At 41.8% G+C, this 25234-nt stretch overlaps 1 protein-coding gene across 12 annotated transcripts in view; it reads right to left on the bottom strand.

Moving 5' to 3' along the window:
• Window positions 1-25234, bottom strand: part of FRY (FRY microtubule binding protein) — a 340234-nt gene that overhangs the window by 9580 nt on the left and 305420 nt on the right. For 8 of the 12 annotated variants that reach the window (XM_042948349.1, XM_042947801.1, XM_042948312.1 and 5 more), the window contains 9 exons: window positions 24847-25047; window positions 24133-24294; window positions 21262-21428; window positions 19585-19774; window positions 14185-14334; window positions 12961-13059; window positions 11011-11094; window positions 2498-2515; window positions 526-636 (listed from right to left, as the gene is read on the bottom strand). In XM_042948349.1, the coding sequence (XP_042804283.1) occupies window positions 526-636; window positions 2498-2515; window positions 11011-11094; window positions 12961-13059; window positions 14185-14334; window positions 19585-19774; window positions 21262-21428; window positions 24133-24294; window positions 24847-25047 (1182 nt within the window). Of the gene's footprint in view, window positions 1-525; window positions 637-2497; window positions 2516-8951; window positions 9525-11010; window positions 11095-12960; window positions 13060-14184; window positions 14335-19584; window positions 19775-21261; window positions 21429-24132; window positions 24295-24846; window positions 25048-25234 lie in introns of those variants that run through there. The other 4 variants (XM_042947894.1, XM_042948210.1, XM_042948381.1 and 1 more) reach the window with 3 other exon arrangements.

Below are 25234 nucleotides of genomic sequence, written 5' to 3'. Positions count from 1 at the left end.
AAACTCCTGGCTGTTCACTGGTGCCCAGCACGTCTGTACCTTTAGTCCACCACATCTCTCCTCCGACCTCAGCTCCTCACATTTAACTGCCTGCGAGATGTGGTTAAGCCTGGGCATGGTCTACTGGGGGAGAAGTCGTCTCTGACCCATAGGTGTGGATGCACTGTGGACTCAGTCCTCTTTATCCCTGTCTCAGAGGTGGCAGGTACAAAAAGCTAAATCTCCAGAAGAAAAACCACAATACCGGGAACGGTTTTAAGTATCGATGTCCAGAACACCAGGGCCAGGACGAGGGTGGGCCAAGTGAGGCCTTTCGGCACAGCATCGGGGAGGCCCTCGCTCTCAGGGTTGTCCTTCAATTTTGAGCCGAGGCTTGTCGCTTGCCTCACCCCAGTCCTGGTGCTGCTAGATCAATTATGTGGGAATCAAATCGCTCGGACAGTTATAAGTGGGATGGGAGGAGAGAAGAAAAGGAAAGGAATGATTTGCATGGTAGGACTCGGGGTCGGGAGGTGTGTGGCTCACCTCTGGCATGGAGCTGACTTCGTGCACCTGGCCGATGAGCTTACAGTAGGACTGAAAGAGCAGCAGCAGCTGGAAGTGCAGCTTATATAATCTCTGACACAGTTCCAATTGCTAGAGAGAGAGTTTGCATGGGAAGAAGTCGTTATTAAAGATCACTCTTGTATAGCAAGTGAAGTCTCAGGGTAGAAAAACATGTTTTTCTCTCTAAATCAAGGAAACATAACTAGCTGTTCTTATTCCAGATGAAACAGAACAATAGAATCCAGTCAATAAATATCAGTGAGAAAAATCACAATATGATATAGAATCGTTCCTGGAAGTTGACTAATTAGAGAGGAGTAGTAGCTATAAAGGGACTCCGTGAATCGCCACATTCCCGTATATTTGCCAATTATGCATCTACAAATTATGACCACGGTCATCTTCATTGTGGTTGTCTTAATTTTTATAAGCTAAAATTGTTTGAAGAATTTTTTTATTCAAGGGAAATTTAATTTTTCGATTGAAGACATTTTTCAATTTTTATTGAAAAGCAAAACATTAAGTCATTCTAGGTGTTAAATTTATAAATCCAGCAGTTTGGGAGGTTACTCCATGAGACAATTGTGGCGGCCTTTTTGGGTGCAGACGCTCATCTTAAAGCCTGTGTAAACACAGCAGGCAGTCACATGTTCCTCTAAGGTGCTGTATCTGTTTTATTGATAGTACTTCTACTCGGTGGTCAATAAATGTTTGTTGAATTACAGAGATAGAAAGGGGCTACAAGTGCTTCCAAAAAGGAGAAATTAAGTACACATTCAAAACTCTCCGTGGAAAGAACATCAAAAACTAGTCCTCTAAAATGGCCCTTGAGCCCTATAGATACCTCTGGAATTTAAAATGTTTTCATTATATGGCTTATGTATACCATGAGGGAAAAGTACATCTTGAGTAATTCCAACACCAACGATCATACTACTCTTTGAGCCGTATCTGCTTGCAATGGCCTCTACACTTCGCCTGTTTTATTTGAAGAATGAGTTAGCTCCTAGGTGGTGGATGTGGATTCTGTGAAAGGAAAAGTGCAGCCTTCATGAGATAGAATTTCATGGCTCAGCAGGCACCAGTGAAAGTGGGTTAAATATGTGGCTTCAACTAAACATGTCACTGTTCAGTTTTCAAATGTGGTTAAGTAAGGATAAATGGGCCCTTTCTTTTGCTAATAGTCATAAAGAACTCAGAATGGAGAGCTTCTGAGGTCATTTAAAATTGTTCCCCCAAATGAGTTGAGGGAGAGAAATTATAAGAATTTAAATTTAGGCTTTAAGAAGATATCCTATAGTGTTGTTAACAGACTTTTGATCCTAATTGTTAAAAGTTACCAAAATCACGCTAAGGCTATAGCGAATGAAGTTTTCTTTCTCTTGTCCTTTCCCTGGTCCCTGGAGGAAAAGAACCATTCTAGATTTAGGTTTAGACTTATTTGATCTCTCGGCGCTGATAGTGAACATAAGTTTAAAGAAGTAGCTACACTCACAAATTTAACCCAAATTAGATCTTTGGTTGTTTCAGTAAAGCATTTTGCTTTTTGATCACTTAAACCTTTCTTTATGGAAGTTTGTTAAAATCTGATATAAAAGATAACTGCCAGAGTCTTGCAGATAAATAAAGTATTGTTTAAATCATCACCTTCACAATTTAGGGTGAAACCTAGCTATGGAAACTCTGTCCTCTGTAAGTGTAAGATAATGCTGGTTATTACTCAAAATATCCCACTGACAGTATGAGAATTCATAGCAACTTAAGTTTCTACTTTGGGACAAAAGCAGCCCAGAATGCTACTAATTCACTGCACGTCTTAGTCTACCAAATAAAATAAAATGAAACGCAAAGGGGAAAACATGCTAAGAGATATAATAGTAACAGTAAAAATAAGATTTGTTATGGGTCCATGCCTAAAATGGACAAAGAGTATGAAAGAAAGTTAACTTACTGCAAGAGATTCCATTTGCTACACAGCAAGCATGGCACAGGAAACAAAGGAAAGGAAAGAAAGTACAGGGTCAGTGTAATGCATGCAACGGAAAGCATGGCCCTCTTCCAAGAGCAGAACCGTCAGCATAAGTATTAGCATTGCTTGCCCAAACTTGATAAACGGTTGCACACCTTGTACCCATTCAACATGCACAGCGGTCCAGTTAAAAAGAAGCTTGAATGGGAAACATGTCACTGAAAAATATAATTTGTAATCGTTTAGATCCTCTGATTAGTTGGTTTAGGTTCTGTCAGTCTTGGACACTAGAAGTGCCAACTTTTATTGCTTGAAGGTTTTAGTGTTTAAATAATATGCGAACATAGTAAAACTGTGAGGAGACCAACTGAGTAACTCGAAAGAACTGTAGCCCAAACAAATTATGCTATTGCTAACTATCGGTTAAGGCAGAGTCTTTAATCTGTTTGGTTTCTTATCTGCTCAACTATGACTATCCAGTTAACATAGAATATAATTAACCATCTAAGTGGCATTTTCTTTAGATTCAGCTCACCTTCCTCATTAAGAATATTTTACAGGACTGCTAGATGTAGTCATTTCAAAGGAATAAATCTAGTCTGTATAATCTCAAACAAGAGCGAGATATGACAAATAGTTTTCTTGTATTTCATTTCTTATAATTTTATTAATTTTTAAAAGTAATCTAGAACTGATGGGCAGTTTAGCATATAAATTTGTAACTGGGCCATGTTCCATTATGGCTTCCATTTTTTGGTGTCATCATATCATAACCATAGACATGGCTTTAAGGAAAGTGTGAGTGTGTGCAAAGATAACCAGAATCTGACAGAATACTAAAAAAAATGTCCATTCCTAATTACAGATCAACATATCTGGTTCTGGATTTTCAGAATATTTAAAGACATATCTAACTCAGTTTCTAATCCTTGATAGGAAAAACCACTTATTTTAAAGCTCTTTCTAAAAAACAAATCTCTGGGTTGTTACCAGTTTAATGTATTATATTCAATATAAGGTACCATATATACAAAAGATAAAACTATCAAATTATTAGTATCTTCAAACATAAAGCCTCACCATTACCAACCACCTCCAACTCCACCCTCTGCTCTCTGAGGGTCTTTTCTTGCCTCACCTGTTACTCATATTGTGTAAGTTACATACACTGATGACTATTGTGTTTATTGAGTAGTTTTTTGGACCTTGGCCATGAATATCTTTTAAAGCTTTGAAAGATAAATATGTTGAAGCCTGTGATAGAGATTACACAGCCTGAGGTATTTACTGTTTTCAAGAAAACTTCATGCCTAGATGTTTTTATAACCAAACCTTAAGTACTGAAAAATGTGCTATCTTTTCACTGTTTTCCAAAACAAGGTTGTAATCCAAGAAAGTCATCAAATCAGTTAAAGCAGAATGTCCTCTGTTCAATAAAGGCAAATGAGCCTTTTTGACTTCAGCTTGGTGCTGAGGAATTTCATTGTCAATCAGTTCCTCCCACTCAGCTCTCAGGGCACAAAACTGTATTTCTTGGGGGATGGCCAACTTGACACACAGCAGTTCTCGGGGTCTGTCTTAAAGTCTCCTTTTTAGGTAGGCTGGTACAAGCTGCCTTGATATTTATTATCTCAGAACCTTTCCTAGGCCACAGGCTGGGGCCTCGTTTGCATTTAGAGCTCTCAAAAAGATAGTGAAAAATGCCTTTCTGGGGGGTGATTTTATGGAAAAATGTTAAAACCTTTTATCTCTCCTGTGCTAATATTTTCCTGTATTCAGGTTTTAAAAATAATCCCCTCCTAAGTCTTTATGAACGTATTTATGTTTGGGTGACTTAAGATTCCTTTTGAAACTGTTATGGGAACGTCACCATTTTATTTGGTCAGAAGGATTTTCTTCAAGCTCCACTCCTGCACTCCTAATATCACTTGACTTATAAATTGGAGTTAGAGGTAGGTTTTCTCAAAATGAGGAAAAAAAGGTCAAGAAACCAGGATGTTCAGAACTGATCACAGGCAGTGTAGCTTAAAAGCCCAGAATAATCTGGTTTGTTGTTCATTAACAGTAGCATAGCCATTCTTGTTTCTCTGCTCTGAAATGAGTTCTATGCTTATAATGTAGCCCGGCAGGTAAAAACCTGAGAAATTTTCACCATGACAAAAGATGAGCCACAGTGTAATGTAATAGCTATTATTTTCATCATATTTAATCTCTGAAAGCCACTGGTTTAAATTAAATGGGATAAAATTTAGACCATCTAGCTTCATGTGGCAGCTTTCTTAACTCAGATGCATCTAATCTCCTAAGTAGGTATAAACAATATGTATTCGTCTATTGCTCATATCACTCGCGTCTGGCACACTGATGTATTATGTTTGTTGAGCAGCTTTTTGGACCTTGGCCATAAATTCCTTTTAAAGCTTTGAAAGACCAATACCTTTAAGCCTATGATACAGATTACACAGCCTGAGGTATTTACTATTAAAAAAAATATTTTTTAAGTTTTATTTGTTTGTTTATTTATTTATTTATTTATTTAGAGTGCACATAAGTGGGGTAGGGGCATAGAGAGAGGGAGAAAGAGAATCTCAAGCAGGCTCCACGCTGTCAGCACAGAGCCCAAAGCAGGGCCTGATCTCACAAACCGTGAGATCGTGATCTGAGCCTAAATCAAGAGTCGGACGTCTAACTGGCTGAGCCCCCCAGGCACCCCTGGTATTTATTATTTTTAAGAAAAATTTAACTTCAGCAGACATTTCCTTTCAGTCAACACAGGAAGAAGGATTCCTTACAGAAGAGTAACTGACTCTATCTGAAGGATGATGTTTAATAAATTAGCTGCAGAAACTGTCACCTGTCTTGTTCAATTTGTACAAGAACAGAGGTTTCAGGCTTCTCATTCATAGATTATACAGGGACAAGTAGTATATAAATGAGAGAGATACTGCCCATAAAGATCCTAGTAACTGGAATGATGGTTTGAATATAAGATGAAATGTAGTAGTGCTAAATGTAAGTCATTGTCCTAGAGTCCAAAGAGTCAAACGTTCAAGTTGTGCTGAGAAATGCCTGTTGAATTGGGAGTGTGCCAACTAAAATCACCTATAACAAGTGAAATGGAAACCTCTCCAGCTTTGTAGTACCTGGGACGTGAGCCGTATTCGTTAATTGTATGGCTAAGACCCACGCTGCTGCCTGGAGCCCCTGGAGCTGAGGGTCTCCTCCTTGGCCCACACTTCTGTTAATTTCAACTACCTAGTGGTAGCCATGCCCGATGACTTCCACGGGAAATGGAGAAGTCAGTGGAAACCAAAATTCTTAATCAGAAGTGCTGTTTTGGGTCATGAAGAGATGTGTCCCTCCTTTTGCTCAGGCTGAGAAAACACTGGTAAAGCAGTGTCTGCAGATGAGTGAAAATGCTCTCATGAGACACACGGAGATCGTACTCCTTGTCTTATGTTCTACTCAGTGAGTACTGTGCGTTATTCGCGGAGAATGGCTATTATAATCTCCCAGAAGCCTAAATCATTTATTAATCATGCCTGTCTTTTAAAATAAGCCTTCCCTCAAAAATACTTCCCCAACATTACAAATGCTGTTTTTTTTTTTTTAAGAAACTGTTTTGTTTCGTACATGCACTGAGAGCATGTACAGTACCTCTAATATATGCCCAAGCGAGCAGGTTCAGCAGACGGGCACTTGAATCGTGTACGTAAAAATGCTTCTCACACAGGCCAAGAGTAACACTCTCAAATGGGGGCTAATGGGTACCGCATTTTTCCTGAAACACACAGCCCTATTTATCTAGCTCTCAGTTCCCTACTTGGGGGCCTGACGTACAGAGACACATTTCTCTTACAAGAAAAACAGCAGTGCAAGCATCATGATGGTTGGCACCTGGCTCTTGCCTTCAGTGTTAGGAAGTCAGTGTGCAGTGGGAATGTGGAGGACGGCAGACCAGAGAGGCAGCTGGTTTCTGCCCAAGCTCACCGCGGCCACGAAAGAAGGCAGGCCTAGTGTTGCTGGCTCTTCCTTTTTAGAGACGGCATTCTGTTGTAAGTGTATGTGTATGTGTGAACAATTTTAATTTTTTAATGTCAGGCCAGTTCAGAAAATATCGTACAAGCTTACTACGTCTGTGAATTGGGTGACAGTGCACAGGCCGCCAGTGTAAACTTTCTGCATTATTTTGAGTCTGGAACTTCATGTTAGGAATAAAAGAGAAACTGGAAAGTAACTATTAAATATCCATCAAGGAGCTGTATCCTCTTCTATAAACCATTCCACAGCGATGTCTCTCTTCTGTCGCCTGTTAGGAATGAGCAGAAATCAGCTTGTGCAAAGACCAGACCAGACTTGGGTAGGGCTTGGGGGTGGGAAGACTTTATATGCCTGTGTGTATACTGTCTCCGTCTCTAGCAGACCGACATCTCTGAGAGCTCAACTCAGAGCTTTAAGTTCAGTAAGGCAAGTCCTAATCCTTCCATCAAGTACAGACTTTACTGAAACAGAAACACTCATGTAATAATCACTGGCGTGTTTGTTCCACTATTTACATTCAGACACAGATTCTGTGAATCACAAGGTCACTTCCCATCCCCATTCCACTTGTCTCTGTGCAAATGGTGCTCGGAATAACTGGCAACATCAAACTGTTCCAGAAGACAGGGAATCTGACTGAACAGGAGAGTTGGAGAGAATCACTTGAGGTTAGGTAAAGCTGTGTTCTGAGGTCAAACATTTGTTGGGTTTTGCTTGGGGACGGAAGCCAAATGGTAGCTGTACTTAGCGACTCTGGACATAAGATCATTATTTCAAGGGGGTGACCCCATCATCTGTCCTCAAGGCCCACCTTTAGTAGCATGTGAAGACTTTTCCCCAATTTGCCCTCATAGCCCATTTTCAGCCCTGCATGAGTGTTATCTGCAATAGGAACACAGTCGTCCTCATTTTTACACTCCCCACGGTGCCTAGCCATACCTCACTTCCAGCAGTGGTTCAGGTAAGGTGGGTGGGACTAGAGAATATGCGGTTTAAGCTGCATTTCCAGTGGCCAAACTACATCCAGGGTCTACTAACAAAACAGAGAATTTAACAAAGCATCCTGAGGATTTAAATAAATCACCCGGCCTTGACTGACTCAGAGAGCATCCTCTCTGGTAGATGGTTTACAATTGGTCTTCCAGACCAGCTTTGTCCTCAGAATTGTCACATACAAAGGACCAAAAGCATCTTCTTCAGGACATTTGTTCATCGTTTGAATTCTCTGGTCATGAGCGTGTCCACATGTTATACAGGGCAATTCTAATGCACTGAGCTAATACCAGCAATGGGAAGAGAGCCAAGCTGGTTTTGCAAAAATGCTGGAAACATCAGACTCAGAATTTGGCCTTCTGTTGACCTTTTCCTATAAGCTCACTCACATCCCTTCTGGTATTTCATACAGGTACCTAAAACCACACAGACATTTAGACAGATGCTGGAAATTGTCCTTTAGACTTTTCTGTGTGTATGTTTTTACCTCTAAACTAATCTGGCCTATAGAGGTAGCCTCTCAACTTCAACTTTCTTACCTGCAAAATTGGAAAAACCCTTCAGAGACTGTTGGAATAGATCAAATTAGATTATAGATGTACAGTGCGTGAAAACTATTAGTTTCTTTCCATCCTTGTATTCTCAAGCCTTAGTATAATACTAACAGAGTTGCCACAAATAAATACAGGAATGAAGAAATGAAGTCTAAAAACAAGAAAAGGGAAGGGAGGAAACAAGGACTACAATACAGAAGCACAGAAAGAGTTGGATGAAGAGGAAATGAAAAAGAATAAATGGGCAAGAAGGAAGAAGACCATGCAAAAACAACAGAAATCTCCCTTTGAGGGATGTGAGAAAAAATGGGGTATGGGGAAGGAGCAACTGAACAAAATAACAGAAATAAACTACAAGTTCAACAGAAACACACGTTTGAAAACTGGAATGTTTGGGAAATAGGATAATTTAACCAGAAGTCCTATGTTTTTAGACTTAACCAGGAAGCCGTAAACAAATGAACAAATATTTTTTTTAACCCTTGTTTGTAAAAAATCTGCAGTGTATTAATACATTTTCCTGATTGAGATTTGATTATAGAGAAAGTAACAGAATTACATGAGTGAGGGTAAATGTTTAGATAACTGTGTTTATATTCTATACAAACTACATCTTGAACTGGACTAGGTTTTTGCTAACCATAAGTCATAACCTGGTAATGGTAACTTATCTCTGGACTGGATTAATTAATGTTTATTTGAGAGAGAAAGAGAAAGAACGAGTGTGGGAGGGCCAGAGAGAGAGGGAGAGAGAGAATCCCAAGCAGGCTCCATGCTGTGAGTGTAGAGCCCCATGTAGGGCTTTGTCTCATGAACCGTGAGATCATAACCTGAGCTGAAATCAAGAATCAGACACTTAACTGACTGAGCCACCCGGGTGCCCCAGGGCTGAATTTATTTTAACAGCAGAGTATAGTGGAGGGAGGATTGGGCCAGGAATCAGAAGGCATGGGTGCCACTGGATGGCTAAAAAATCTGTAACATAGGCAATATATATCATATAATGTATTTTAACATATAGCTTCTTCTGGGGTCTGCTCATGACACAGGTTATTTGGTGAAAATCCGAGTTATAGTCCTTCGAGGCAGCGCATCACAGCTGCATATAAAGGCACTGATGGAAAAGGCTAGAGTTTGTTGTATTTTGAACTGCACATTCAACTCTGCATTGCTCAGGGTAGACATCTCACATGATGTCATCAAACCCGTATTTTAAAAATGTAATATAGATAAACCATTTGTTGTATACATTTGCCCATTTCCAGACGTTGTGGCCAGGCCATGTTTTTGCCCATTGCTTATTAACGGTGAAGCCTTGGACAAGTCCAGCTTGGTTTCCTCATCTATAGAATGGGGCTGGTACCACCTGCCCCGCCTGCCATGCCCAGGAAGATCAATGACTTCAAGGATACGAAAGTTCTCTGGAAGACACAATGTGAAATATAAATGTGTCCTCGAGGAGGGCAGCGATGTGGAAATGCAACCCACCCTTCAAAACCCTTTCTAGATATTTCTCAGTCTTGTAGTTTGCTTGTTCAATCTCTCACCTCTTCACTAACACTTAGCAAGGGGCTTGCCTAAGAACTCCCCATGACAGGACCGCAAACTTGTTGAACAACTACCAAACTGAAATTGATCCACTGATATTCTGTGGAAAACTTTTACTCCTCAATTTTTTTTTTTTTGTTTTTACACTTCAGTATAGCACTGTTTGTAACACAGGAAGATGATTTCTCATCCTCTGAAGGGTGCACAATCCAAAATGCTTCTCCAGTAGTGATGATGTCATTCTAGGGTAGCACCTCTGCCTGACTGGAAGGTAGCCTCCTCACTTGACTTCCCTAATCCACTCTTGAGCACTTCAGTCTGTTTCCACAGTAGAGTGTGAGAGCCTGAATCTACTCATAACCACATTTCAATTGCCTGCCATTGCTGTTAAGATAAACACCCAAGCCCTGCACAGTCTGGCTTCTGCCAGCTTCTCCAGACTCTTCTCAAACTTTTCTCCAAGTCGCTTTCTGCACTTGTAGCCAGACTCTCTTCAGTTCTTGCAAAGGGCCAGGTCCCTTCCTGCCTCAGGGCCTTTGCACAGCTTCTCTACACATTCCCCTTTACTTGACTATCTCTAGCTCATATTTGAGATCTTCACTTAGATGACACTTTCATAGAGAAGTCTTCTCAGAACTACCCTCCCCATTTGATCAGATTCCTTTCCATAGCTTACAGTTCTTTCCTTAATAGCAGTTACTGCCGTTTGCACCTAGATGAGTTTTTGATTCATGTCTGTCTCCCTGACAAGATCTGAGGCTCCACAAGGGCACAGGCTTGTCTGTTGTTCATTATTGTATCCACCACATGGACCCCATAGGAGGCACTTAGTACATAACTGCAGAATGAATGATTTTAATCCATTCATAATCTTCCGCCCCATTTCTTTGACAATACAGCATACATTTACAAGCCAGCTGGTCTGAGGTGTGTTCCTTAAAGCAACTCTAAATGAGAAAAAACCATCTGTTTTTAGAGTGATGGCTGAAAGGTCAACAAAGACTTCCTTCCCTGAAGAAACTGAGCGATTCAGTGAAGAACGAATGAAATTTTGTTTTATATTCTAAATGAAGAACAGATTTATTAGGAAATGATTAGTATAGTTAAATGATGTCCAGCAAAAAGATCACTTTTATACCTCTGCTTTTCCAAAAAGAAGACTCCCCCCACAAATCTCATCAACACACGGTCATGCTTGGCTTGAACATCATTGTGTCTTACGCTACTGGCTTCTTGTGAATGTATGGGATGACCCCATTGTGCATCTTCCTTTCTTGTGCTCTATGCTTCTTGGGTGGGTCAAGATCAACGCAGGGTGTCAGAGCATGGAAAAGATAAATTCTAACAGGTTTTTATTACCTTTTCTTCCGAGTCCCCTGGTTGACAGGTAATTACTCCATCTCTTGATCCTCCTGCAAATGTTGCCTTACAATTTGCGAGCCACTGTTGTTAGAAAGAGATGCAGACAGAGGTAAAATCAGTGATGCCCTGAAAACATTTTTGTCATCACTCCCGACAGGGAGAATCGACTAAGCTTCTAATCATGGTAAAATAAAATTTTGCTGCAATAACTTTTTGAAAGTATTTTTTTCTGGTTGAAGATGAACTATTTGAGATTAAAATATCTGTTCATATGGGTTCAGTGAGCTCACTTAAAAATATAATTTGAACATTGTGGTACATCGTTCCTGGAGAATGGTTTCATCGGACCACTCCTAGTTTGTGTATCATTTTGAAAAAATCATATACAGTTAGAAACCTTTCATACGATTGAGATTTGGAGATAAAAACCAATACTTCCTCACAGGACGGGTGGTACTGGACGATGAAACCGGACTCATGACCCACCTACCTCTCTGTTACGTTGGGTGGCTTCTCTGGGGGCAGGTCTGCTTCAATGTAAGAAAGGCTATTATAATAATAGCTCAGCTATTTAGAGATGCTACCAGCCTTAAGTACCTGGGATGGTAACCAATACAGATGTGAGAAGGAACCTCTGGACACAAAACAATAAGGACTGAAGAACTGAAACTTGCATCTGACATCAAAAGATTGGTTTGTTCACCAAGAAGGATGGAAGGATTACTTTTATTAACTGATGATGGAGAAAATGGGAAACAATGACCATTAAGGAGCCACAGGAGTAAAAGACAATGGGAATTGTTATTGCAGAGCATTAGAACTCTTGCCCTTGGACAGATCATGAAAAGATTAATAACAAGAGCAACAAACATAAAACAAGTAACTTTGTGATGAATATCTTCTATGTATGAGGCACTGTGCTAGGCAGTTTACATACGTTATTTCTATTTAAAAGGCAATAAACATTGTGTTGTGTTTGAGGGCATGGACTTTGGAATCCCATAGACCTGGATTTCAAAACTGATTTTCTACCTCTGAGCTACTGAGGATAATCATAGCAACTCCCAGGGTAGTTATGAGTATTACATGATTTAATTTAAGAAATTTAACTCTTTTCAGGTAGTTGGACACGTAGAAGGGACTCAGGAGATGATAGGTGCTACAACTATTACGATTGTTATACCCTTACAACAATTCTGCAAATTAATTGTTATCACTGTCTTACAGATGATGAATCTGAGATGAGGAGGTAAGTAATTTATCCCAGGTCACTAACCCTTAAGTAGCTGATCTGTGATTTGAACCCACGTCCATCTGATTTCAAAATCCACGCCTTTCCTGTTGTGCCTGGCATATTATAAGAAGCGTCCCACAGTCATTACACACAATTGCTTGTCAGAAATCAGGGGTTCCGCATGTCTGATGGAGGTTTCTGGATCACTTCTGTTCCTAACATTTTACGGTCTAGATCAGTGAAGGAAAGAGTAAAGAGCTGGAGTCGAGGCCAAGAGGAGCAATGGAGTCAGGGAGAGACAGCTACCAAGAGCAGTTAAGAGGAGGGGAGAGCAGAGATCTACCCCAATGAGTTTCAGGAGAGGCAAACACTGGGAGGAAGTCATTAGCAATTTTACATCTCTGAGAAAAGTTAATCACATTGACAAGGAGACATCGAGCAGACACCCATGTTTCCGTTTCCAAGTAGGGAAATTATGGAGCTAAAATGAAGGCTGATAATTTCTCTTCTGTAGTATCATTTTTGTATAATACATACTGTTAACAGTTCTACCAGTATTAAATTGGAATTGTAGTCTTCCTAACAGAGGAATGGATGACGTTTTCTTCTCCCAAAGATCCTATCCTATATTAATCACAACACCTTCCCAGGGCCCATAAGTGGGTTCATTTGATTTTAACTGAAAGCATATGCACAGAGACACAAAAGCTTACCGAGAGAGTGGCCTCTTTTCTGTTGTTGTAGGTGTCCAAATATTCTTGCAGTTCTAAAACACTGAACTTGAGCTTGTCCAGAAGTCCACAAGAAAGGAGCTGAAGGCAGGAAAATAATTTGTATTAAAACAACTAGAGAGATAACTAGACACAGGCATGGCTACACAGATACAAAAGAGAAATATATTTAGAAATAATGTAAAGTAGGGACCAGTGGGTCCATTTTTAGTAAGCTGTGCAATGTGTAATTCTGTTCCACTATTAGCTGCAATTGTAATTGAATACTGGCTCACTAATGCAAATCTACAAAAATATCCGGTTTTCTCCATATCAGTATAGACACTCAAGCCTTACCACGTATTCTGTAGGATCCCACATTAAGATGTACTCATTTGATGCACAAACTCTGATATCTTCATCCAGTAATACTCCAAGTAGTGGGAAGACACATCTCCAAATAGACTTTTGAACTGATTTTATAGTTAATCTTTGCTTTAAATCATTTAAGATAGAATGATTTCTCCTATTGTATTCTGACCACCGAGTCCTTGGAGAGACTAATTCTTCAGAGACTTTTGAAATCAAAGCACATCCTCATTGGTTCTAAACCTTATTAGTTCATTACTCAGCATATAAGACATCTGTGTGAGATGCATGGAGGATATACAGAAAGGTGACACACACCCCAAAGAGCTCACCACTCATGCAGGCTTAGACTTATATGTAAAGTCATGATTTAGCAGTCAGCCAGAGGATGCTTTACTTAACCCTCAACTTCATCACTTGCAGTTTGGGCTGGATGAATCCCTCCAGGGGGCAATCTCTCTCCACTTGACACTTGGGAGTAAGGAAAATGAGGACATGTTGCCTCTGGAGACCCATCTGGCTGGACAACCTGGCATTGTGGGATGGGCTAGGTCAGCTCTGGGGGTTAGCTCATCATGTTCACAGCGGTCAAATCCAGAGATACTGGAGACAGGTGCCAAGGACACGGAGGGAGCACCAACGTGGATTTTTCTCCCGATTCCCTGAAATGACTTGGCCTTGGCTGGCAATGTAGAGTCATTACCATGTAGACTCCGGCCTTTGGGGGTCGTGTCACAACATGGTGCTGCTCACAAACACTGAGTATTTTTCAAACCACAACACTAGCACGCTTCCTGTATGTTTCACACCCTAAGCTGGGCCCGCCATTTGCCACCACAGCAGGACCGGGGTACTCACAGTCTCAGCGTCCACAAAGAGTGTAGGGCATTCAGAGCAGGAGGTGAGCATCTGAGAAGAGCTGACAAACTTGGACCCGATTCCCCGCAGATTGTCTCCAAGGTAACTGGCGGCATCACAGGTTAGGAAGCAGAACCTTTTCTGAATATTCTGAAAGGCAAAACAATGACCATTTATAAAAGCCAAGTTTTAACTTATATACCAGCAAAAAACTACTTTGAAATCTTTATGAAAACGTCAAATGAGCATAGGTCCTCAGGTAGAGGCGGGGGAGATGGGGAGTAGAGTGAGTGTTGGTCTCAAGTCAAGTAGGTGATCACCCAGTGTGGGCAAAGTTTCTTCTTAAAGTGTTTCCGAGAGGGTGATGTTTACATAATCTTTTAAATAAATTGCGCTTTTCTTTTTGCTGATGGTCAGAGCTGGTCAGCAGCTTGAGTCCACCTCGCTCGTCTGTCAGATCAGCGAGAAGTTCCTGAGGTTACGTCAACGTGCGTGAGACAGAAAGGGCCATGCGATGTAACCCTTTCCTGTTCCCCGAGATCACAGCTTCTTGAGAGAGAGCATCAAAACAGTGCCATTTGAACCTCTGGCAAATGAAAGTAAATGCTACATGGGTCCGGATTAGTATCTCCCTCTGAGGGTGTGTCTGGCAAGATGTCCATAACCGTGTCCTGTAGGGTTGCATACACTGGCTCATTAACCCTCACAATCAGGCAAGGAAGTCCAGGTTAAGACATGACTTGCCTAAGGTCATGCAGCCAGTAAGTGACAGAGGAAGGGTGAGCCTGACCCCAGCGCTCACATTCCTTCCACAAATCTATGATGCTTCCTAGGAGGTAGGTCCTCCTGTACAGCCTGAGGCACAACTGTAATCAGGAAGAATGTGATTCACTGTGCCCGTGTCGGTGACAAAATGGGAACATTGTTTAGCCCCCAAACTTCCAACACACAGTATCTTTAACAAAAAGAACACAATGTTGAACCAAAAAATAACTTCAGTCCTAGGCACTGGCTTTCAAACTCAAAGAGATGTCATGCCTTTTGAGTTGTGGAATCTAGTCCGGGAGAAATCCTCTCTGCCCTGTTGTGAGCAAAGTAGCACGTCCCTAGAACAACAGCAGGCTGGTTCTTTATGATTTACATTAGAAAAGTGCCAACCATGCTGCATATTCATTATTTTTTATTTAACATATATGAGAACCTTGGTATAATGTGTAGCATACATATTTGACTTAGTTTTATGTGCAGTTAGAAAAACTAAAAAACCCGACTGAACGTCAGAGCAGAGACGAAGGACAAGTGCCATGTGTAGCATCACATATCTAGTTGAATGGCAGAGCTGGGAGTAGGACTTAGGTCCCCAAAGAGTTTGGGGTTCTTTCCATTTTACCTAAGGATAAGGTGAGGTCTGTGAACCTGTCAGGGAGCTTTAGAGCCTCTTATAAAGGCAGGTGGTATTTAGGGGATAGACACTCACTCGTGTCCTCACCTAACTTCCATATAAACACATTGTATAATTTGGTGGCACTGTGCGACACAATGACGACATTAACACAGGAGTGGCAGGAAGGATGTATAGTGACTGAGACACTTGGGAAGATGTCCACACTGGACCATTAGAAATCAATTCCTTGTTTTTAAAACCAAATTATTTTGGCAATTACCTCCTCTCTATCCCCTCCCAAATCCAACTAAATACAGGGAAATGTGGCCTTCAGACTCATAGGAAAATGCTGGAAAAGAGTAAACAGACATGGTGAGGACTGGCCAACAGCTTCGTAGACGGCACGTCCAAAATGTATTTCATTCCCAGCATATTTTATTTAATACCTGTTGTGTTATTAGTATTGTTCTCAATCACATAGCATTTGATGATAGTTGAGAAAGTTCTTAAGGCTAAATGTATATCAAAAACTCAAAAAAGAGGTACACATTTGTATGACTATTATTGCAGATAAGGTCCATAGGAATTTACCTACTGCATGGATGGAAAAATAAAGTCCAAACCTCAAAGTGCCCCTCGAGCCCACCTCCCAGCTCGTGTTTCAACCTTCTGGTCTACTGGCATGAAATCAGAAACCATCTGTTTAAGATTTCCGCTAAAAAAAGATTCCTATTCATGCTTCTTACATTTACTGAGCACCTATTGTGTGTTAGCAATGGTGCCCCCTGCTGGGAAATCAAAATCAGACACCATTACTCGCCCACTCTGGGAGACAGACAATAAGGAATTCTGATAGAATGTGACAAGCGTGACAGATGTAACCACGATGTGCTCGGGACCCCAGGTGATGGGGAGGGAGAAAGAAGGAAGGGAAGGCTTCATTTGTTGAAGCGAGCTCCAATCAGGGGTCTGCATGTAACTGAGAGTACAGTAGAGGGCCAAGAGGAAATGGCCTTGCTGGGCAGCGGGAAAAGTATTGTTTGTGACTAGGAAATGGAGCACAAATAGCTAGTGACTATAATGAGAAAAAATGACTACAACAGCCAAACATAAATTATTACCCAGTGACCATTATTTTAAAACAGACTTTAGAACAATATAAAAAATAAACTACTTTGCTTCTAAATCCTTAACAAGTAAATTTACCTCAAATGGTAACTTTCTCATAGTTTGTGTTAAAATTTCAATCAGCTCAGTGTTAGAGTGTTTCTGGAATTCCTATCTCTCAGCAGCCTGTTTTTTCTGTCTTAAGCCTAACAGCCCCTCGAGCTCCCGGTTAATCTCAGACACAACCCTCGTTTTGTCCAGGCAACTTTCTAAAAGATTTCACTAAAAGGAAACTGAAAACTTGGGAGAAAGCAGCACAATAACACTCAAAATGAGAAAGTGTAGCTGTTAGTACTATTGGTATGTAATTCTCCAAAAATGGGTCATAAGAAGGGCCACCAGACTCAAAAACAGACTTTACTTTTTATACTAATTAAATAGTGGCTTCCTGAATTTGAAATCTTTGAGGCAGATGGTCCTACTTTTTTTAAAATTTATTTTTAAGTTAATTTTATTTTTAAAATATAATTTATTGTTAAATTGTCTAACGTACAGTGTGTAAAGTGTGCTCTTGGTTTTTGGGGTGGATTCCCATGGTTCCTCGCTTACATACCGCACCCAGTGCTCATCCCAACAAGTGCCCTCCTCAATGCCCAGCACCCATTCTTCTCCTCTCCCCCATCGACCCTCAGTTTGTTCTCTTTTTTTAAATTTTATTTATTTATTTATTTATTTATTTATTTATTTATTTATTCTCTGTGTTTAAGAGTCTCTTATGGTTTTCCTCCCTCCCCCTCTTTTTGTAACTATTTTTTCCCCTTCCCTTCCCCCCATGGTCTTCTGTTAAGTTTCTCAAGATCCACATAGGAGTGAAAACACATGGTATCTGTCCTTCTCTGACTGACTTATTTCACTCAGCATCATACCTTCCAGTTCCATCCACGTTACTGCAAATGGCAGGATTTCATTCTTTCTCAGTGCCAAGTAGTATTCCATTGTATGTATAAACCACATGGATAAAGAAGATGTGGTTCGTTTTGCACTTTTAATAGAATTCCTTATTTTCCTGCCTTTCCCTTCTGCCATGGCTCTCCCTGAAGGTGATTAGTGAGCCCATCCCTCAGTCCAGCCAAGTGACTGTCCCTCTTTCATGATCTACTCTATAGAGCTCAACCTATAGGACAGTGTAAGAGGGTTCTACCTTGTCTGGCTGCTCACTCCCCCATTACTCACATCTACCGAAAGTTGGAACTACTACGTAAGTCCCTTTTCACATTTCCCCTGCATTATTAGTGGCAATTCTGCTTTGTGAGTGAGCAAATACAAGTTTAGAAAAAATGCTGAAAGAAAGGCATTTTCATTAGTGGAAAATAGGAGCGCTAAAGAAAGTAAAAAGGAGCAGGGAGAAATACACCTATAATCTCATCACCCTGAGTAAACTACAGTGAAATGCTAGTGTATAATCTTCACTATTTTCTAGACATTAAAAAAATAGTACCCCCCCTCAGAAATAAAGCTTAAAAAATTAAAAAAAAGGGGGGCACCTGGGGGGCTCAGTCGGTTAAATGTCCAAGTAGGGCACAGGTCATGACCTCATGGTTCGTGAGTTCAAGCCCCGTGATGGGCTCTGTGCTGACAGCTCAGAGCCTGGAGCCTGCTTCGGATTCTGTGTCTCCCTCTCTCTCTGTTCCTCCATCACTCATGCTCTGTCTGTCTGTCTCTCTCTCAGAAATAAAGCTTAAAAAAATTAAAAAAAATACTACCATACATACTGGCTTTTTAAAACTAGTTTTCTCCTACACTGTATGGTAACCATACAAATCTTCACCCATAGCCTCATCTTCATGGCTAAACATTACTTCCAGCCATGCCACTTTCCCAGACAGGATCAGCCTCAAATACAGCACACAGGGCTAGTTAATTCCAGCAGTGATGGCAGACCTTCGGGGTTGCTTCAAAACAGGCCATCTTTCTCTTCTATTGATGCCCGTCCCACCTCCACCAATCGTTTGATGAAATTTAGAGAGCAAAAGTTCAGAGCAAGATGCACAGAGGAACCGACAGGTATTTGCACAGCAACAGACAGGCAGGCATAAAAATAAACCTTCGATCACCCATCAGAAGTCAAGTTCCCTCCACCTCTTTGGTTCAGATGTTGTAAGTGTGTTTGGGGATAATAGCTGAAATCTGAAGGTGTCCACACAGAGGCTGCTTCGTTGAGTTGTGTGCAAGATGCCACAGGTGCCTGGCGGAGGGATTGAGATCCAGCCTGCCCTCTGCTGGCCACACCCTGTGCTGCAATGCTCTGGAGGAAGGGACATCCGTTTCCAATTTGCACAAAGACACCATCTGGACTCGCCAGGCTGTGGCTCACCCAGGAGACGCAAAGTATGACTGTTCATGTGTCCGGAGACGCAAAGTATGACTGTTCATGTGTCCGGAAGCATCTCTGAGGAGAAGCAAGTGTTCATAGCTACGGCTGACATGTTTAAGGAATTCATGCCGGGAAAGAGATAAAACACAAGAAAAAGATAAACATGAACAGTAAAGAAAAAAGAGAGGTACAGAAGGGGTCTAAGAGGAGTGCAGGATAGGCTCGGCAGATGATACCACTCGCTGGTTCTGACATCATGTCACGGTTGCCTGGGATCACGACATCAAGATAAGCCAGCAAACAGGACAGCGTGTGGACTCAATCATTTGGGGGCAAGGCCTTTGCGATACCAGTTTAAGAAGGTTGAGCAGATTACGGTTAAACAGAAGAAGGGCTGAAGTCACAGGCAACTGGGGGGGTATCTGGAGGAGAAAATAATGCAGACCCAGAATGAAACAAGCACCCCTTCTGAAACCGGAAGCTAGCTGGCTCCCCTAAGAGACCTAGTCATCTGAACTGCTAGCGAGGACCGTACCTTAAACAAGGAGGAAAACACATGAAATGTATACACAGCACAGGAGCCATCTGAGTCGCACATGAGCTGGTTGATGTGGCTGCGCCAGGCTTCCTCTGCATCGTCACAGGCCGCGGGCTGAAACGCAGCAAGGATGGCCGAGAAGAAGGGCGAGGGAGGGGGAGAGACCCCCCTGTCACCTTCTCCAAAGCTGTGAAAGATGAAAACAACCTGGTCAAGGAGTGACGTCCTCATCCTTCACCGGGCTGTGTAAATTCTAACCCTGTCAGCTGTTCTGTCCCCTCCTCCCTTTGAGGTTGCTGTAGGGACTCAGCTCTCCTTCACAGCCCTTCAACGTTCTCTTCTGCTTGGAGGAAAGAGACCTTTCCTCTAGAATTTCTATGATGTCTCCCTTTCTGACCTCCTTTTTTTTTTTTTTAAGTTTTGTACACATTTATTTATTGAGAGAGAGCGAGTGAGCGAGAGAGCCAGAGAGAGTGCAAGTGTGCATGAGGGATGAGGGGCAGAGAGAGAGAGAGAGAGAGAGAATCCCAAGCAGGCTCCATGCTGTCAGCACAGAGCCCAATGCGGGGCTCCATCTCATGAAACATGAGATCATGACCTGACCCGAAATCGAGAGCCAGATGCTTAACCGACTGAGACACCTAGGCTCCCCCTGACCTCTTGGAGCCTCCAGCAACTGTCCCTCCCAGTGGCCATTCCCCAGACACATAAACACTACTTGCCATGCTTTGGCACTTTTGATCCTTTTCATTTTCCATTATGAACCATTATAACAAACATTTTGAATCTTTTAGCTTTTCCTTTGTCGGGGAGAGTATTAATGGCTGCACATGCATGAATGCCCAGGAGAAGAGGGAGAAGGGAGAAAGGGAAAATTCAAGAAGAGAAACGCAGGGTGAGAGAGACCGAGAGGGACGAGGAGAGGGAAGATAATAAACACAAGTGAAAGGTCAGATTCTTCTGTGGGTATTATCACCATCAGCTTGCCCTTCAAAGACCAGATACTGCTCACCATAACAGAAGGTCTCTGTCTAGCCGTATCCAAACCTGTTTCATTCTTGTCCACATTCAGAAGAGAGATTTTAGGATTCTGACTTTCTTTTCCAGAAGCCAATCTGTAGCCTTCATCACTTGTTATTTATTCTAGATGCTGCATTAGTGTTTTATCTATTCCTCTCTATTTTTGTCCATTCGTGTTCTCTGACTACAGCTCACTAGTCTCAGAAACATCAGTGACTAGGCTGAAAGCCACCCACTTAAAAAAGAGTAGGTATTTAACTTATAAAGAGCTTCTTGTTCTTGTCTTTAAACTCAAAATGGAAAGAACTCCTCATTTCCAAGGCTTGCCAGTCTTGCTTATCTTCAAAGTGTGCAAAACCCGGACCATGTCCCCAGACCCCTTTTTGGCTTTTGAGTTATGCCATGGCTTTATGTTACTCTGTTATTCTACGTTACTCAGTGGCTTTATGAGTCCCTGTGCATGAGTACCCTTTTCAGTTCCACACTCGGTTGCACGGCTCTGACCAGCCGAGAGCCCTCTGAGTCAGAAGCCAATTTGGACTCCTCGTTAGGAAGTCCCAGCAGTGCCCACGTGACCTCACTTGAGATACAGTGAATACAAGACAAAGTGCCAGGTACACCATCACTGCTCATTTCCACCAGGGGCTTCTTTACCTTGCAAGAGTAAACTGGTCCAGTGCTCGATTGCCCTTTTCTTCTGCCTCAGTCATATCCAGGCTAAAGCTACCACTGCATTCGAAAGTTGCCGGGAGTTCATTAACAGAACTGGAAAGATCGTCCTCGTGCACGGCGGTGTCCTCCTCCTCCTGGACAGCTTCAGCCTGGAAGAAGAAAAAGAGGAAAGGATCCCCTCACCATGTGAGAATACATTTGGGAAAATCTATTCCACTGAAGGAAAAAATAAAAGTGACAAATCCTGAGAGTGATAGAAATTGGGGGCACTTATTTCCCAGCTACAATACAGTGAGTTTCTACAACTGGACTCGGGCATTCTCCGGAGTACTGTTAATTCTTTACCTTCTTTTCATTCTTGTCCGCAATAGTTTGCAAGGAGGTTCTCAGTAGATGGCCACATTTGACCCGTAATTACGGGGGATAGAAATGCTAAGTACAGAGACCCCTCACATTTTATAGACAACTCGTGTGTGGGAAAGGGACTTGCCTGACATCAAGGAGATAATCAGAGCGATCGGACTTGCTCTTTGCACTGTAAAACCCTCATCTTCCAAAGCAAGCCTATCCGGAGGGAATTCTCTGATACAGAATTCCTTTACCTATGGCAACTGGAATTTAGAATCACCAGGGGCCAGTATAGTAAATGCTCAAGAAATACCTGCAGGGTGCATGAGTGATCCATAGTTGTTCACTGAGCCTGCCCCGTTCACAGGTCTTTCCATACTGGAAATCCTCTAAGACCCATTTACATACATGCTGTGCTCTTAGGGATACCCCCTGGAGATAACGGATGGAAGAGGCTCGTCTCACCCCGCTGTCAAATGTAGACTGAGCAGCGAAATGAAAGGGCTCTAGGTCAGGCAGAACTGGGATCAATGAGGGGCAGGCGAGAGACAGAGCAAGTAGAATGGAAAAAGAGGCTGGGTTTGAATGTGGGCCAGGGGGAGTCAGCCGGAGAACTGACTGTTCTTTATGAGAGGAAGGAAGGCAACTGGGTTACAGACCAGAAGAGGAAAAGAAGGCATCACACGCACACAGTTCAGTGAGTCACTTTCTTAAAAAACAAAACAAAACAAAACAAAACAAAGCAAGGCAAAAGAGAAATATATATGAATTAGAGCATTATCACAGGTTGCTATCCGGCCACCCAGTTAGTATTCTGAATCTAGGATTAATAGGGAAATTAAGAGGAGTGTTTAAAGATATGGTAGGGAAACAAGATATCTCATGTCTTTGAAGGAATTGCTCATAAACGCAGAGTTTCAGAGGCTTATCCATATCTGCTTTTTCCCTGCTTTTTAAAAACTACGGTGGTGCCAACGAGACTGACTGCTGGTGACTGGTGTGGGTTATTAGTGCACATAAACTTAATCTATTAGGGGAGGGCTGAATTCTTACAAAAATCTCCTTTCTTTTCTTTTTCTAACATCACGGCTGTATTACACCCTGCAGAAACCCAGCTCGTGGGGGAAAACAGAGACAGCCTTTCAGAAATTAGACTTAACTTTTCCTTGACAGAATTAGATGATTTCTGTGGGAGTCCATAAATATATTACCACTTAGGTAGTGCTTTCTAGGAGAAATCTATGTAATTTAGCATTCAGACTAGAAAAAATGGAGAAAATGGCTATTCTAGGACTGAGGAATAACAAACACTAATAACTTCACATTTATTTTGTGATGTCCTTTTCATGAAATTTATTAATCTTAGGATTCTGGAATTTTAATCTCAGACAAGTTTCCTTTCTGGGCCTTTTTTAGGTTAAAAAAGGACTCCACTGACTCTAAGAATTTGACTATACCCCTTTGGCAGTGAGGCTCTCTTAGAAATCATTCTTTAATCTTCAATATTTTTAAGTGATTGCGATTTGGGTGGTTGTCCTTGGTTTGAAGGACATAGATTTCCCTCGGTCTCAATCTATTTTAAGTCCACTATAAAAGAACATACAGCAGCCAGCATTATAGTTTTTCCCACTAGAAGTATCAGAAAGAATATACTTTTATACATCTTAAAAATTGTTTTTTATAGTTTTCTCTTTCAAACTTGTACTGCCAAACTCAGGAGAAGGAAGTTTTCCCTTAACAGCAGTAGGAAGTTATTTTGGTATTTCCAGTATAAGAGAATAAAATTCTATACTGACGGGCATAAATGTGGGCATTTATGTGAACCCAGTGTGGGAGTGGGTAGTTTTATGGTGATGATACTGTAGGGAAATTTGATAAAATCAACTTCAAATGGTATGTACATTGTTAGCTTTTTAAAGACCTGACCTTTTAAATAAGAAAACTGTATCCGTTACTTACTTCTCTCCTCAGTCTGGCTAGGACGGTTTTGTGCAAATCTGGCATAATATTGTGATCAACACTGAAAATTCCAATAGTATGCCAAAAGGCCAGAATGGAATCAATGCACAGATTGTATAGCTGGTTCCTACATAGGAAAAAATTTCCCCAAATACATGCATACGCCCACTCCTCACTTAGCATATTGTTTTATAAAAGTCATGACAAAGAACAGCAGTTTCCAAGTCACAACCATCTCAGACATATGCCGATTTGTTTTGCCATTAATCAGCAGTGTTCCTGCTGTATGGGAAATGCCAAGTGTTCCGTCTGAAAAGGACCTCAGATTGAAGCTCTTTCAGCCAACAAGAAGGTGGCTGCTCATTTGCGAGAGGGAAACCGCTTCAAAACCGAGGCTCAGGTGCGCAAACTCAAGTATTTCAGAAAAGCAAGAAAGAAAAAGATAAAGGCAGTCTCTCCACTTATAGCCCCCCCAAGATTTCTCAGCAATTTGGAGGTACTTTATCTTTAAGTAAATTGCCATCGTAATTGCCAAAATCTCTTCACCTTGGAGCCCTCAGAGATCTGCAGATTATTCATGTCAGACAGAGCCGCGTCAAAGCTAGCCATTCTGGTGCTAAAGGAATGAGGGTCGGCAGGGGTCATGTCACAGGCCGCGGCGAGCGATTCCAGGGGATTCGTCTCCTCGGAAGGGGAACGAGTCATGATCTGTTGAGAAAGCGGAGCAGGTAAAACACAGAGTGAAGTTTCTCTAAAAGCTCGAATTATTCTCTACGTAAGAGTACAAACCACTGCCCGAGCCGGTTGTTGGCTGACGGGTATCGTTTAACGTACGTATTTCGCTACCGTTAGAACTGACACACGGCAGCTGGCAGAGCCACCGATGGCCCAGAACTGGAAAACATGAACACTCGTATCTGCAGATAACCACATCCAAACGTCCCACTGTTAGACTGCCTAAGACTTCAGATGTCTCAGGAATTTTTAAAAAGGTTCCAGACTCATAAAAGTTATTTGAGGAAAGTCCAGGCCTGAACAGACTCGATGCCATCGAGGGCTTATAACAAATGCCCCAGTAGTCGTCTCTGTTGGCAACCTAGAGGCAAGAGGCACGTTACAATCGGTTGGACGCCACCCGACGTTTCGGATTTGGGTTTAGCAGCGGTGGAAAGTTTCTTTAGCGGCGACTGGAAACCATGCTTACTGCTTCGGGTACGAACATAGTCTCCCGTCTCCTATGGTGGGAAGGTTTCTACTTACTAGGTCTGAATGCTCCAGGATCTGGCTGGTTGTGAGGTCCTCCTCTTCGGAGGACTCGTCAGAATCCTCACGGTTCATTTTGTTGAGGCTGGGAGACCTTCCTGCAAGTGGGTTCTCCTCCAGAAGCTGCCTGTCACACTTGTCCAAGCTGTCCAGAGAACGCCTGCGCACTCCCCAGTTGAAATTGTCCATACTCTCACCCTGAAATCATACCAGCAGCTGGTTTTTATGCCAGGATCTTCCTGCACTTACACCTTCACACATCCAGTTAAGTCATAATCATAGCTTAGAAACAAACGTTTTCATGACGAACTCTCAAGCTCTCGTCTACCTTGGTAGCAACCAATTTGTTCACATGATGTGGAAGGTAGTGAAAGCATACTGTTTT

The sequence above is a fragment of the Panthera leo genome, chromosome A1 (assembly GCF_018350215.1).
Source record: "Panthera leo isolate Ple1 chromosome A1, P.leo_Ple1_pat1.1, whole genome shotgun sequence".
Taxonomy (NCBI): Eukaryota; Metazoa; Chordata; class Mammalia; order Carnivora; family Felidae; genus Panthera; species Panthera leo.
This window is presented reverse-complemented; position numbering and strand designations above follow the sequence as displayed.